This window comes from Ptychodera flava, chromosome 13, assembly GCF_041260155.1.
Source record: "Ptychodera flava strain L36383 chromosome 13, AS_Pfla_20210202, whole genome shotgun sequence".
NCBI lineage: Eukaryota > Metazoa > Hemichordata > Enteropneusta > Ptychoderidae > Ptychodera > Ptychodera flava.
Window position 1 is genome coordinate 34,079,524 of NC_091940.1, and position 17,240 is coordinate 34,096,763.

The window sequence follows — 17,240 nt, forward strand, 5'->3', positions numbered from 1 at the left end:
GTTCACTCAAAACGACAGTTGGTTGGATATGTTAAGGTTAGTACCAGCTAGCGCCTTGTTCGCCCATTTGTAGTTTCCACAGCGTTATTATCTATGATTGGGTCTCATAGCCTGAGTAACAAGTACACGAATGAATGCAACGTCCACCGCCATTTTGCAGGACAGCGGGTGCAAGACATGAGAAAATCGACAAAGGACAAGCTGATGTACTTGTTCATGATTTCGGGCAATAGCTGTGTATAATGACTGCAATGTATTTTGACAGGTAAGGATACATTTTAAAGCGCTGGTGCTGCTGTGTACTCACACGCATACATCCGGGCCCTGAAATTTGGCAAAAACACGTCCTTGTCTGAGCACAGGGTTGCATCATTGTTACCGGCTGTGCCTCCAACCACAGCCAAGAACAATACACAACCCTGCTAGGCAGAACTCGTCCCTGGCACATATTGGGTTCACAATCGAAACATGCGATAAGCTTAAACATTCGATAACAAGAGAAATGGAAGGCAGGTTAGAACGTAACTGAAACCCCTAAACTTCATATTGTTATGTGTATTACCAGTTTTCAGTTTCAGAGCTAGAGTCGTGACCTTACATAACATAATGGTGGCTGACTCCATAGCGTCTAGGGAACGAGGACAATTAACGGCGGGAGGGGATGGAACTGGAAAAGAAAATTAGAGACAAAAAATGGGTGGGGGCTTGAAACAACCGGAGTACCGAGAGGGACTCCGACTTTTTACTCAGTGCATATTATACAGATATCTATGGAACTCCGCAGCATATTTATCTTTACAATTTTAAGAACACGTTTCAGCATTTCAGAACATACTAGGTATTACTATAACGTCATTAGGCATTCAGATCCTGATTTTAGGCCTTTGCAATACTTTTGTACGCATTATATTAGACATTTTCATAAATGCTATGGACAATTTAGCTGATTGTTAATGCATGTCGTTTGTTATTTTAGGCATTTAACTAACTGTGATGTAGCCATTTGCATAATATTGTAAGCACTTTTATTAGTGTTATATAAATGTGGCTGATAATAAAAGCGTTTATTTGTGACATTAAGAATGTTTGACAACTTAACAGCCCTTTGATTAATTATTTACCAGTTTACAAGTATGGGAGGTATGTACATAATGATTTAAGAATCTTCAACAATTTAAGCTGTTCATCTACTACTACAGGTATTTGTAAAAACGTAAAAGTCGTTTATTATTTTAGGTATTGTCGATGACTTCTGTTGGCATTGCGTATACTGTCTTTCACATGTTCAGTTCATGCTCGGCATCGCACTTATATCGAAGATATCAACATAAACATCGTTGGCATTTGCATTGATGTTTAAGGCAATTTAGCTAGCGCTTTAGAGCATTTAATTGGGATTTTAGCTATTTGCGATATAATAGTAAAATTTTTTATTATTTTGAGAAATCTACAGTAATGTTGATGGCATCGGTGTATAATGGTTGTCTTTGGCATCAGCATTTAGGCATTATTGAAGTTAATGCTTGGCATGTGCAATAATATGTCAGCAATTTGGCTCTTACTAATCTATATTAGACATCTTAATGACGTTAGAGACATTTAGTCCACATCTTAGGTAGTTGCAATGATATATTAAGCATTTACTTGAAGGCCTTGAAAATTACGCAGATTTGTAATACATTCATCGTTCGGGAATAGCTAGCGAGCAAGAGGACGTCAAGATACAGAAACGAAGTAGTGACTCAAAGTCTTCAAATATTTACCTGTCGAAGACAAATAACAGTTTATTTGAACTCTTTGTAGTAATATGATCATGCGGATCCTGGATGCGATTCATTCAGCCAATCAGACACTTCAATGACTTTCTACCAATCACAGTGGACTAATCTCCCGCCAAAATGTTTCTCCTTTGGTTTTCTATCACGTTCGTGCAAGCACGTTTTACTTTGCTACATTTTCTAGTCTTGTTCAGTCTGTTCTTTCCCTCGCACCGTCTGTGCAGCAATAAACCTAGCGAGTTCATTGCAAATACACGATTGTTGTTGCTTCTTTACCGAGTCAGACTTAGCAACCTTGATCATAAAACCCCATCCCCACATTTACTTCTTACAACATGGATGTAATACATATTGCCAGATGTTGCTTGTATTTGGAGTAAAGACCTTATGCACAGTGGCCATCTGCGTACAAGAAATGTAAACTGGTCACATCATCCTCTGTACGCGTGAATATCATGCAGTGCGTGATCAGATCCTCTCACACTGCTACGTCAATATCATTATATCAATTTTCAATGAGTTCTTTACTTTTGGTCACAAGGCCAAAGGTACCGAGTGTATGTATTACATAATAATAGCAAAGTTGACGTCATTGTGAATGACCTTTATAACAAGTATTTTAGTATCAAATCATCAGCGTTCTCACCAGTCGGGATTCCGCGACATCGCGTATATTTCTGTTTTGTCGCGGATTTCTTGGGCGTGCGCGCCAATAGTCGTGCGCCTTTGAAATTGTAAACTTTCGTGGTGCCAGCCGTATGGTCGGCCGGCCGTATCATGCAGCCAGTACTTTTAACCATGGACGTAAGGGACGGGCCATTAGATCTTGGGAGGGGGGGTGGTCAAAAACAGAAAAAAAATTTCAGAGCAGAAAGTTAGGGAAAAAAAATCTTCAAACTAGTTTGCAAAATAAAAAATAAATAAATAAGAAGACAAAGGTGTAAAAAAAAATCTGCAAAAGTCTTTAAAATTTTGATTTTTGTTTATACTAAGATTTTAGCGACAGAAAGCAACTTTCTGTATTTTTTAGTGCATCCTCCCGGCACATTTTTAATTTTAATTTATACATTTAGAGTGACTGTATCCCTTATACTGGAAGTTGTGATTATCTTATCTTTTCAGGAATTTTGTATTCTGATCACTTGAAAATTATGAAATTATAGAGCCTGTTTTCTACTTGTTTCCTGCGTACAAACCAAGCAGGTACACTAGGTAAAACATTGAAACTATGGTATGGTTGTCAAGACAGAAAGTTGTATTTGCCTTTTAAGATCAAGGTAAACAGATGCAGGCTACATCAGTTTCATTTTTTCACAGCATTTTATTGCAATGATGAATGCCTGTTTTCGAAAGTTGGAATATGGGGGATCAGCCACTTTATGACGTCGGCAAAAATAATCCACCGCCCCCTCAGGGCAAAGAAACTCACCAGTCCCTTATGTACAAGTCCGTTGATGTATGATAAACAGATTGATTATGCAACATCGCTGCAATAAAAAAAATTCTTTGAAGGAAGACCTTTGTTCACATTTATACTGGTATACTACTCACCAGAACTGAATGTAGGCGTGGATGTAAGCCGACACTGCGATCGTACGACCGGTCATATAGCATGTAAGTAAAACGTTGGTGAGTAGGCATTCACTCAAGGATTGAACAAGCGTTGAGTCCATTCGGACAGATTCAAAATTTAAAGCCAAAGTACTGAGAGACATTGATTCGAAGATTCTGGAGGTCACCTCTTGTAGTTTGAACCAAGTGGGTGTTTGACACGGCACCGACAAAGCAGATGTAGCGTGTATACCATGGAGGACCATAGAGATCTGTGCTACTTCCATGTACGGAAAGTGCACGGGGGTGATGCACTTTAATGTTTGGTTCTACTGTGAAGACTAGAAGTTGAGAACAGCCCCCGCACAAATGGGTTCAATAGTGATGGAAATGCCGACGACAAGCGAATGACTTGGACTGTAAAGTGCGAGCCTACAATTGATCTGATCATCATAAAAAGGTTACGTCAATGATATGATACATTGATTAAAAACTTTGGCGATCTCAGATTACAGAACAGCGCCCGCGCAGTACGTTCCAGGGTAATGTGGATGGCTAATGCAGCAATCACAGTGGATTTAACAATGAAACCAATGCAAATAAATAATTCTCAGTGCTTTCACGTGGAGATAATCACCAAAGAAGCGGTTGGTTAAGCTCCAAAATAATCCAAATAATACAAACTTTGGAAAAGGAAATAGAGAAGCCGAAACAAATTTATGAGAAGTACATTTTTGATGATGTATTGTAACTTTCAGAAAATAACCATAATGTTATCTTAAATAATACCAGTTCATATCAAAGTCATAAAGATATCGATATATACTATGAAAAATAACTAAAAATAAGCGACACGATTTATAAATACAGGAGCACAGCATAGAGAATTGCTCAATTATATTACAAGTGCCAACACCTGTACAACAAGCACAAAGTGATTGAAAACTCACATTTCAAATAAATGCCAAAAATAACTATAAAATAATACATGCACACTTATAAATAAAGTGGGATTATTTTTTAAAGAGTAATCATTTGAAAAATGTCCAGCCTACTATTCTCAATAACTAGTAAAAATGATTAAAAGAGCTTATTTCATAATGTTTGTCTCAAGGTAGTATGCGCCTCGAAAGTGAAAGACTTAAACTTTTGCTCAAACTTTCCTGAATGAAACTTTCGTCCATTCTCTTACCAAATCAACAATAAAAATCGGGGGTCACCGTGCAAAGTTTGGAACTAGCGAAACAAATTGCCCAACATTTTGCGATATTTGAAATTCAAAATGGCCGCCATCCCTGTGTTAACTCTATTGGCGAAAAAGTAAATTTTTGATTTTCGAAAAACTAAGACGGTGAAAGTTTTTCTTTCTCCAAGAGCTTTAAAATGAGCCCCCACAAGTGGTAGATCAGAAAAGAATTGTAGAAATTGAGTCAGACTATCTGTCCCCGAGGCGTGTTCTACCTTCATACAATGAGTGCCTAGAATACTAAACAGAAGCTATTGCAATATGTGAGTGAAGACTCGCAAATCAACATAGATGCCTATAACGATGGCTCTAGTGGCCTGATATAAGCGTAATAGGAAATGCTTCCCATAATCGGCTAAATGCTATAGTTAGGTTGAACAGTATTGCAATAGCAAAGTGACCGACTTAGTGCATTACACAACTAGCTAAATCCCCTACAACATTGTTCGAAATGCCAGAGATGATCAATTGCATGTAAGTAATATTAATGCAAATGCCTTAAAAAACAACCTCAATGCCTAATGAAGACAGAGTAATGCATAACGTGATTTGAAAATACAAAACATATTCTGCATTTACGAAGGCTACGGCCTTCCATAAGGCAAAGTCGAGTACAGTATGGAGTGCAATCATTGCTTGAGTCCATTACGGGTCGAAAGAGAATTTATTATCGGCATTATATTGTAGTTTTAGGGATGGCTGTCATTTTGTAGATGAAGACAACACCTGGGCCATAGTGCTCGATAATCGTACAAATTATCAGTAATAATCTGGAGAATCATGGCACGAAATTCACTGGTATTAACAAAGTTATCATATAATATGCAATAATGGTACATCATTCATCTCTACATAAATCACTATTATCAATTTATCATTGACCACAATTTGTGCATATGAGTACTAATGTTGGCTGTCAAAGTGTGGGAATGAGAAATGACAACTATCATTGACAGTTGGGACTAAAGAGGCAGACATTGGGCTTGGGAAAACGTTCAGGCAAAATAGTAATCTAACAGATACAGCTGGTTTTCTACCGAAAAATGTTTCTGCATAGTTTATCCTGTAGATCCCCTTGTAAAGAGCATGGTGTTGTCACGTAGCGTGGTTGTGATGTGGCTATCGTCGGGTACGTACACTGGAACGTCGGACTGTAGACGTATAAGAGACGGCAACGATACACCGAAATATACTCTAAATCGTAGCACTTTATTCAGCTGAGTAACATAAAGTTACACGGTAAAACTTATATGTCTCACACTAGTCTAATAATAAGCGTCGGTCACGGTCAGTGTCGTCATCGGCGTCGCAACAGGTTCTGAACAGCTTCTACAGGTTCTGAACAGCTTCTACTCTAACACACTAAAATGCAGAGTTTATATTGGGTGAATATCTGGCTTTGTCATGACTTTGGTATGCGCCTATCATTATCTAAAGAATTAACTAAAGACAGTCGGCATACGTGCAAAGGACAGGAAGGTCGCTCCCATCAGTACATCTGTCAACATAACGCAGGAGGTCCAGCTTAAGTGTCCGGTCAATGCTAATGACTTAAGCAGTTGTCAAAACAATACGTTCACTAAAGACGGATGAACGGTTACATCAAAAGGTCACGAAAATAAACAAGGGAATCGTTCTCACGATGCACCACGTGCAGAAGGGTTACTATAGGTCAATGTCGGTCATTCATTGTCAGTCATACAAACTAAATTCAAGTCATAAAATATCATATAATATTAACTATCGAGTGGCTACGTCACAGTATGTTTAAGTGAAATTCCAAAATCGTGCAGATAGTCACTACTTCTACTTGGGGTAGAGATTCAACTACTTTCTTTAGTCATTTAATTTGTCAGCTCTATATAAATTCCGATGTTGATAATGTTATTATTTGTGGTGATCTAAATGGCAGAGTTGGTTCATTGCTAGATTATGTACCAGATATTGATAATGTAGGTGAAAGATGTTGTATCGACCATACTGTCAACAAACATGGAGAAAGCCTTATTGGTTTTGGAAAGACATCAAAATGTGTATTGTGAATAGTAGGACTACTCGAGCCAATGATAATTTTACTTCAATTTCTCATAGAGGTAAAGCGGTAGTTGACTATTTTTCTACCGCACAACAATATTGAGTATTGTAAGGAATTCAAAGTGTTACCAGTATCTCAGTTGATTGATTGTTTTAATTTGCATTGACTTTTAAGTGATCGTGCTGCTCCAGATCATTCTATTCTTTCTATTGTGTTTTCAACATGCGAGGCTTGCATGTATAAAGCGTCTTCAAATATGTCTGATTCCACTAGTGAAGCAACACAAAGAAAGTACAATATTTCAAGTATCCCACCTAATTTCTTGATTCTGATATGTGTAGGCATGCCATAATTCAAATCGTGGACACTATACAAGCTAGCCAACAAAATCAATATGTCATTGATAATTTTGTATGATTCTCTCTGTCAGTGTATTTTTCATGAAATGGACTCGAAACTTGATTATCGAGATTTTCCTACTTGTTCTAGAAAACGTAAAACGTCTAAACCATTCTGGTCGAGTGAACTTTCCAGTCTTTGGAAAGATTTAGGGAAAAAGAACGTAAATTTCTGAATAGTCATTGTTCTAAAAGAGTTGGTCTAGTTTTGAAACACGAGTTTTTGACAGCACGAAGAAAGTTTGATAAAACTTTTCGAACTGCCAAGAGAGAATATCATCGTAAGTTGATGTCTATTATAGAATATTTAATGCGTCAAAGCCAACAGAATTTTGGAACCAAATTAATAAGTTATGACCTAGGTGTAAGAAGGACATTCCTTCTGAAGTTTATGGTGACAATGGTATGATAATTAATGATATTAATTTTGTTTTACATAAATGGAAAAGTGATTTTGAGGGATTATATAATTTATCTGATATCGAGAATGAATCGACTTTCGATGATCTTTTTATACAAAAATCATCGGTGCTAAAGCTCAGTGTGAACAAATGTATCTAGCAAATAATGCAAGTCTAAATGTGTATCTGAATAGTGATATTTCTTTACAAGAAGTTGTTTATGTTGTTAATCGCTCTGAATGCAACAAGGCAGTTGGTCCAGATAAAATCCATACGAGATCTTAAAGAATGATCATGCGATTAAGATTCTTCATAACCTTTTCCAACTTTGCTTTACTTCTGGTAGAGTGCCCTCACAGTGGGGAAGGGTAGTAATCAAACCCATCCCAAAAAGTTCTCTGTCTGACCACGTGTCCCGTAAATTACAGGGGATTAGTTTATTGTCTACCATTAGTAAGCTTTACTCTGGTATTTTAAATAATAGATTAACGAAATACCTTGATTTAGAAAAAATAATAGTTGACGAACAGAATGGTTTCAGAAAAACAAGAACTTGTCTTGACCATATGTATACACTTAAATTTATCATACGAAATAGAAAAGCTCAAAATTTACCAACTTTTTCTGTTTTGTTGACATAAAAAAGGCTTTCGATTGGGTTGACAGGGACTTACTGTTCTATAAATTGTTGCAAAATAATATTAATGGGAGGTTCTATGAGTCTATTAAAAGTATGTATTGTAACTCTTTATCATGTATTAATGTAAACGGAAACCTTACGTCTTGGTTTGCAACAACTTATGGAGTCAGACAAGGTGATGTACTTTCCCCAACACTTTTTTCTATTTTTATCAATGATTTAGCAATTGAGATTAATGATTTAGCTTTAGGTATCCCAGTTGGTACTCATTAATTAATATTTGTTGTATGCCGATGATATTGTTTTGCTTGCTGAAAATGAGACAAATTTACAAAAGATGATTGACCATCTATAAGATTGGTGCAAAAGGTGGGCGTATGATGATGAACAAGTCCAAAACACAAATTGTTCATTTTCGAAATATGGGACAAATGAAAACAGACTTTATTTTTCAATTTGGTGGTACAAATCTTGATGTAGTTTCTCAGTATAAATATTTGGGTTTAGTTTTGGATCAGTTCTTAAATTTTGAAGTGAGTGCTGAAACCCTAGCAAGTGCTGCAGGTAGAGCTTTGGGATTAGTTATTTCTAAGATACACATGTTTAAGGATTTAAGATATAACACTTTTACAACTGTATTTCATTCTTGTATTACTCCAATTTTAGAATACTGTTCTGCAATTTGGGGCTACCGTTTCTCTTCAAAATGTGAGTCAATTCAAACAGAGTGATTACATATTTTCTTGGCGTCCACAAATTTGCCCCTATACTTGCTATAAATGGAGATATGGTTGGGACCCTTGTCTATTGAGGAATAAATTGAACATGGTAAGACTCTGGAATAGATTAGCAGTTATGCCTGATAACAGAATGATTAAGCAAGTTTTTACTTGGATATCAGTTACAATATAAAAACTGGGCTAAAGATATGTTTGATTTATTTTCAGAAATTGGTTTGCAGGAAAAATTTGGCAATTTAGAGGCTTGTAGTATTCCTGTCATTAAAGATGCATTAAAAACGTTGTATATTAGTAACTGGACATCCCAACTGAGTGAAAAGCCCAAATTGCGTACATATTTGATGTTTAAGACAGAATATGGAATGGAGAAATATTTACAATTTCCCATTTCTAGATCAAAAAGATCACTTTTAGCACAATTGAGAGTTGGTATCTTACCTCTGAAAATTGAAACTGGGCGTTACACGAATGTGCCTAAAGAGGAAAGACTATGTGATTTTTGTCCAAATGTAGTAGAAGATGAGCTCCATTTTATTTTTGATTGCACACTTTACAATGTTATTAGGAAACAATTGTTCTCTAAAGCCAGAAACTTGTGCTCTGTATTTGATTCATTTAATGTACACAGAAACTCAAATTTCTAATGAGCGACATGCCATCCTAATTGGCATCCTATGTCTATCATGCATTTTCAATGAGACAAGAAGCTTCTTATACTTAAATTACATTTCGAACTATTCATATCTATGTACTTTATTTACTGTTTCAGTGTCTTGTAAGCCCTTGGGGCTGGGTGTGGCAACCAAGTTGTTTAAGACCACACATGACACTTTAATAAATAAATATAACATAACATATCTAATCACCTTATTATAGTCAATTACATATATCAACAGACAGGGTAATATATCATAAAGATACGATCGTGGCATAAGCGTGGGGATAAAATGATACATTTAATTATTTATTTATTTATTTTTCTATTTATTTATTTATTTATTTATTTATTATTTATCTATATAATTCATGAATTTATTTATTTAAACTATTATTTATTTATCATTCAATAAGATTAAACTGTAATGTTCGTTTACTGATCGTTTGTTTTTCTCAAACTCTTAACGTCATTGTCGTACATTTGATTTTATTAACCACAATGTATTCTTTTTGAAACCTTCGGATCCCTAGTTGACTAGATGCAGTGGCCTCGAGAAAGTTGATTTTTATACATATTTATGTCATATGCTGATTTCTACAGTGCGAAAATGGATCCCACTCGCACATTTCATCTAACAGGATTTGCATCCTATAAGAGGAAAGAAGCATTAGAGAGAATTATCAAAAAGTCAACCAGCGAACCGTTTAAGGTCAAATTACCGGATCAGATACAGGCCATTGCTAGTCCTGGAGCTCTTGTCCGATTTGAAAGGCAGACAGGTTGGTATAGTATTCTGAAGTCATAGAAATACAACTGTCAAGCCTCAACATACAACATTTTAGTTTTGAATTTCCATGATACATTGTCAGAGGCGACGGCAGTCATGAGGAGACGTTTCTTGATGCGAAAACGTTTGTCTGCAATGCCTGCTATACATTAAGTATCGGATTAACATCGACTCGGCCTCGAAAGAAAAATACTGCTTGCATACATTAATGGAACAGACTCCATAGCTCTCAACACATCACATAGTTCTTAGCATGAAGGATGATTTTCATATTTTCTACATACAATTTCAGATGCTATGTCATTCTTAAGTAACTACAAAAAGGAACATGATCTACAAGTTGCGCCTTGTACCCAGGTACGTGTCTTACTAAGCGATTGCAGTATGTGCGCAGTGTATACTTCAACTGTCACACAGTTTTACACGGATTTTACCGTAAACTACGTCGCAAAACGCCTCAACATCATGTTGAGACAATCAGAAAAATGAGAAATCACAGTCGAATCCAATATCAACATTACTCTCAAATGATGTTTCAAATTAAATTTGAACACTAGCGGACGCTGTAATATTCAAAAGCCAGGAGGAAGTATAGCTATTTGCAGCAAAGACGGGATCGAGTTTAAAGAAGGTAAAAGGTCATCTAAAGTTGTCAAATCGTTTGCAATAAATGTTGGCGCAGTTCACGTCAATATCTATCATAAACTAAAGCTTTAAGCTGTAGTAGCTGAGATACACTGAAGTAGATGAAAGGTCCACCCAAGGTCATCTATAAAGTTTGGGGGCAGAAACGATTACATAAGTACCAGAATGCATGAAACACAAAACCTGTAGACTCTGTAATTACTGAGATGCACGGGTCGGCACTATGTCAAAGGTCATCCAAGGTCATCCCAAATTTTGGAAAAATTTTGGTCCTACATTTAGCAATATCGAATAGGAAGAAATCAGAAGGCACTGTTGTTTGCTGAATTAGTACTATATTGAGTTTGTCAAAGGTTACCTAAGAGCATCCGAACAATTGCGAAAGAATGGCCCTATACATACCTGTAACAAAACCTGTACATCTTATGGTCGCTGATGTACACAGAAGTTGGTCAAAGGTCGTTAAAGGTAATCATAAAAATTTGGAAACATTTTGGTCTCATAATTACCAATATACGATACGAAAAAAAACCTATACTAAATTTGGTAAAAATAATTGGCCCAATACTGTGGCATGTGAAACAAAATGAGACCTCTATCCCTATTTGTTAGCCTAAAATTAGATATGCATATAATTAATGCGGTTAAGGAGGATGGAGGTGACTGTTATTTTCTGGACAAATCCTGGTTATAGATAAACCCTAGTGCATAAACATGAGCCGTCTGGTACTTTCACTGTTGCTGGTCCTAGATATGCGCATACTTAACAAGCTGAAAAATTCTAGCATGGCGGCCATATTTCTTATTTTTTCAAATGTCGTTAATGGTTTTTATTCTAACCATACAGATGAACAATGTACAAAATTTTAGTTCAAACAGCCATTTTCTAATGAAGATATTAGCTGTTCACCTTTTTTCGCAAAAAAATATTGCCTGCCAAACGGCACGACAATCAAAATCCTTATGATTATTTTGTAAACCACCTTTGAGGACAAATACGGATAGTTTTCAATCGGATTCGAACCCACAACATACGGCATCAGTCGCCTAGCTGAGAGGCCACAGACAGAACCACTCGGCTAAATCTCCACTCCCAAAAAGAGTGGTTCAATAGCCGGCTAAGTTGTTACATTTTTCTGACTGAGACCGCTCAACACGTTGTAGAGTTCGTGAAGCACTCACGCACGCATGCTCACTATCATACATCGCACGTACACACTTTATCGAAGCGAAGAAACGAATTTCATCGCTTTAACTGAGCGAACGATAACCTCGGGGACAATTCTGTCCACCAGCAGTGTTACCAACCCAGGGTAGAAAATACGGATAGTTTTCAATCGGATTCGAACCCACAACATACGGCATCAGTCGCCTAGCTGAGAGGCCACAGACAGAACCACTCGGCTAAATCTCCACTCCCAAAAAAGAGTGGTTCAATAGCCGGCTAAGTTGTTACATTTTTCTGACTGAGACCGCTCAACACGTTGTAGAGTTCGTGAAGCACTCACGCACGCATGCTCTCTATCATACATCGCACATACACACTTTATCGAAGCGAAGAAACGAATTTCATCGCTTTAACTGGGCGAACGATAACCTCGGGGACAATTCTGTCCACCAGCAGTGTTACCAACCCAGGGTAGAAAATACGGATAGTTTTCAATCGGATTCGAACCCACAACATACGGCATCAGTCGCCTAGCTGAGAGGCCACAGACAGAACCACACGGCTAAATCTCCACTCCCAAAAAAGAGTGGTTCAATAGCCGGCTCAGTTGTTACATTTTTCTGACTGAGACCGCTCAACACGTTGTAGAGTTCGTGAACAAACTCATTTTTGCCCAATGTGTGAATTCACTATCTCGAAGTACTATTCGTCTTTATGTCAATAGAGTGTCACGCCGCAATTTCAAAAAAAAAATCGATAAATCTAAACATAACGTACTTGTATTTCTTATGTGTCGCAGTAACACGTTTTTCATGTCAAATATGTATCATAAATCACCCCTACAAAGAAACCTTGTTCTGATTTCTCTGTGAAACATTTTCGAACACATTGCCCTGTAAATATGTGTACATCTGTCGCGGAAGTGTAAACATGTCTTCATTTGCATCTCAGCAGTGGTATGTGTCGTACAAAATAAGAGTTTTATGAAGAAAATTATAATTGCAAATTATATATAACGAATATTTGTATCGTCTGCGGACAAAGTATGCAAATAAAATGCTGTTTTCTGCCGATTACTATCATTTAAAAGAGTACTGGTCTAAGTACTGAGAAAGCTCACTTGAGAAGCATGTAAACCGAGTAATCATCTTTCCTTGTTTTATTTCAATATCACTTCAGGTTTTTCGGTTGTGTCTCGCTAAAGTATCCCCGTGGGTGTATAGTCTTTCTGACACAGTGAAACAATATGCCGAACAACTTGGTTTGGAATTCTATGGTACTTATATACCATTACTCAGGGGTGCGGGACATTTTCCCAATATTGGAAGGGCAAATATTATCGTTCCTCAACGCAAGATACAGTACAGGACAGAATGGTAGGTTACTTTTCAATCTTTTCTGTTTTTACTATTATTGTGATATCTGTAATTTCTGGTCCGATTTTCTACCGAATCACTAAATTAACAAAAAATATTTCACTTCTGTTACAGATGTACAAGCAGATGGTGTTTCATTGCAGAATGTTGTGTGGATTTGTGATATACCTCATGGCTCAATTGAACAGCAGCTGCTAAAACTTCTTCGCAAACATTGTAAGGACTTGGAAAACGTATATTTGCGAGGATATGAGGCTATTGCAGTTTTCAAATCAGAAGAAGGTAAAGGCCCATTGACAACTTGCTAATAGATGAACGAAAAATGTGATTACTTATTTTCCTAATAGACCATCAACTAGCTTGGGTACTTTAGATGTGAAAGCAAATCATTTGCTACATAAAAATTCGCATACCATCCGAGCATCAGAAAGTCATTCGGATTGTATCCTCTGTATGCACCATTTTGAGCGTAAAATCTATGACGCCCTTTGTATGAATTTACAATTCATGGGAGTCAATTTGACTTTTATGAAATCATAGACTGCGATAAATTTACAGATTAACGACACCCATGATATTCTTATATATTTCCCAAGGAGCTAAAAAGCTTTTAAAAAAGAAACTTGAGTGGTTCTCAACCAGTCGTCGTTTGAAGGTTCAACCTTGTAGCAGGCAGGTACGTAATGAATTACACTAATGAAGAAAGTAATATTTCTTCTTGGATTCACTTTATGAATTACTCGCATATATGTCAACTTTAGAATACCATTTCTTCTTTCCTTGATGGTTTGTAATGATGACATAAAATATTACATAAATAGCACTTCGACATCGTTACATCTCTTTTTGTATTCAACTGAAGTCATAGATGAGTATATAAAGAGAAAAGGTGTCTGTGATGTGTTAACGGCTTTCCTTATGGCATCAAAATTCAAAATGATTAAAAATTGAAACAAAAGTTGTCTGCAAATTTCAACTTTAGTTTCATATATTCATATCAATTTGAAAGTATTTAGTGAAAGCGTGGGTACCGTTTTAACACAATCTTCATTTCGTTGACATATAAGAAAATTATTTCCTTCATGCTTATACGTAACGAATTACGAAGCAGTGTTGTTTGCCTGAATATCTTTGTACGTTCCTTATTTTTCATGAATCATCGCCATCGTTAAATTTCATATATTTTGATTGATAGATAATTACAATATCGTCAGCGGTGGGTGCCAGATGGCTTGTCGCAGATTACGTACGTGGTGTGAATTAGCAAGATGTGCTAACGTTCGAGAATCTCGTGACTCTCGGGTCATCACCTTCACGGGCGACGACAATGGACTGAGCACCCTTGAAGTGTTGCTAAAACAAGAATATATCGATGATAGCGAAAAGTCGAGAAGTGATTTAAATTCTAAACTCAAAGACAAAGAACGCGATCGTCTAACTTCTGAGGATGGAACCGGTGAGATGAATAGTGAGACAGGCGTAGATCGAACACAAAAGTCTCGTCATTCTTTCCAAACTTGGGAACAGCTTCACGGGAAACAAACCAAACTGACAAATAAATCTTCAAAAGATGAAATAATTGTCCAATCAAGTGAATCAAAAGGAACCCATGGTGGAGTGAAGTTAGTAGATTATAAGGGCTTAGAACTCAAGCTGCCCCCAACAACTCAACCGAACGCTGATAGTAAGTCACAAGGAAAGAAGAAATCAATTGGCAATCATTTGCCTGGCACAACTTCAAAAAGGAGATATAACAATCAAGAAGTATCAGTTGAGCTAGAAGACAAACACAGTGTTGATCGTGAATCTGAAGATAAAATGGGACAGTCGACATCTGCTATAGTTTCTCTCGAGGATTCAATGAACTTTTGGGGCGTTGAGACTTTAATGAATGATATTTTCTCGAAAAATACAAAACCCGAACCAGCTATACAGAACGAAAACACCGACAAATCAAAAACATTGTAGAATAAACACCCAGATATTACAGCACTCCACGAAATGCAGTCAACCAAGAAAATTATTCAGGGCAGGGAAAGCGTTGGCTCACAATGGTCACGACTTTCCTGATGCGACTTTATCGAAACCGTCAGTCGAGCACACCATTTCAGTAACAGAAAAGGTCGAGTTTGACACCGAGGAAATACCGATGGATGAAGACATTGTAACGTTCATGTTTAAGGTGAAGCGCAAGGAGATTGAAGAGATTAAAAAGTCAAATTCTGTGAAAATGTCACGGGATGTAAAACCATTTAGGATCAAAAGACGAACTGATTCCACACAATTCGACGGACCATCCAATGCGTCAAACGATATGAAAAGTCTGTACAAAAGCATCCGCGATAGTGTCCTGACAGATAAACTCAACGTAGGAGACTTAAAAGTAACCATAGTTTCACTTCGTCGCATATTGGAACGTGTCAATGAGGAACAGCCCTTTGTCTACGTGAAAAATAACCTGAACGATTATGAAATTGTTGTCTACGGTGAGGAGAAGCGGCACATAGATCCTGCGATGAAGAAATTAAAGGCATACTTCGAGATGAGGAAGAAAAATGTAAAACACCCGAAGAACGCCAAAGAACAAATCCTATGCCACAGTTCTTAACATCATATTGCAAAGAAACAAGTTCCTCGATCCAACTTGGACCCCGAATATCGGAAAGATTAAGCATATCGTCAAGAAGTGACACCTCTAATTGTACGGGCAGAGCTACAGATGAGAGCACTACGAGATCCGGTGGTAAGAAATCTTTACGGAGAGCTCAAAGTTTGGACGAAGAACTGCAGCTACACCTGGAGAATCGTCACTACAGCTTCACCACCAATGAAGGCTTACGTGTTGTCGTTAAACATGGCGATATTACACAGGAAGTTGTGGACGTAATCGTTAATGCGGCAAATGCGAATCTTGAACACGGGGGAGGTGTTGCAAAGGCTTTAGTGAGAGCAGGTGGTCGCGAGATACAAAGACAATCTAGAGCATGGGTTATGAAAAATGGCCTCCTCAATTTTTCAGAAGTAGCTTTGACTGGGGCCGGAATGCTTAAAGCTCAGGGCATTTTACACGCATATGGCCCAATGTGGGATTACCATGGACCGGCAAGTGAACGCTTATTATGCAAGACAGTGGAAAACGTTTTGCAGTATGCCGATGCTATAAAGGCAAAATCCATTGCGATTCCGGCCATAAGCTCAGGTAATCAGCACTATACAAATTTCTGACAAACACCTCTCAGCTCATGATGCTACACATTTCTGAATTCTGGATGGTGATACTTTATGACAAACTGAAAAAAACGAAACCAGCGAAACAGAAGAGTATGTCACTGGTTAGAGCACTTTTTACAGAGCTTTAAAAAAATAACGGAGATTTTAAAAATTCTTTTATTTATCTTCTGACACTGAGAAACACTGGGGAAGCTGTTGTAGTAAAACGAGTCGACATGAACTATCTACAAACCCTAACCCTAATGATTTCTAGGCTACTCGTGACCACTGCAAGATGCTAGATGTGTACTCTGATGAAAAACGGTAGAATGCACCTCAGGGACATATATTCGAATTTAATACTTTTTTGATATACCACCTCGGGGCCCTTTTTTAATGGTGTGTATAAAAAAATTCATCGTCTTATTTTTTTTGAAAATTTTATCATCCCAATAAAGTTAACAAGGAATGGCGGCCATTTTGAAATTCAAATATCGGTGATTGTCAGTTAATTTGCATCTCTGGTATCAAAGTTTGCATGGTGGCCCCTGATTTTGATTCTTAATTTGATAAAAGAATTGTTGAAATTTCATTGAAGTAAGTTCAG

General features: G+C 37.2%; 1 protein-coding gene across 2 annotated transcripts in view; it reads left to right on the plus strand.

The window, feature by feature from the left end:
• The first annotated feature begins 88 nt into the window (after nt 1-88).
• Nucleotides 89-17,240, plus strand: part of LOC139148237 (probable E3 ubiquitin-protein ligase DTX3) — an 84,900-nt gene continuing 67,748 nt past the window's right edge. Inside the window, exons 1-6 of one of the 2 annotated variants that reach the window (XM_070719550.1) lie at nt 89-265; nt 10,048-10,226; nt 10,527-10,591; nt 13,227-13,423; nt 13,538-13,705; nt 14,020-14,099. In XM_070719550.1, coding sequence (XP_070575651.1) covers nt 13,294-13,423; nt 13,538-13,705; nt 14,020-14,099 — 378 coding nt within the window. In that variant the 5' untranslated portion in view covers nt 89-265; nt 10,048-10,226; nt 10,527-10,591; nt 13,227-13,293. Of the gene's footprint in view, nt 266-10,047; nt 10,227-10,526; nt 10,592-13,226; nt 13,424-13,537; nt 13,706-14,019; nt 14,100-15,529; nt 16,623-17,240 lie in introns of those variants that run through there. The other variant, XM_070719551.1, reaches the window with a different exon arrangement.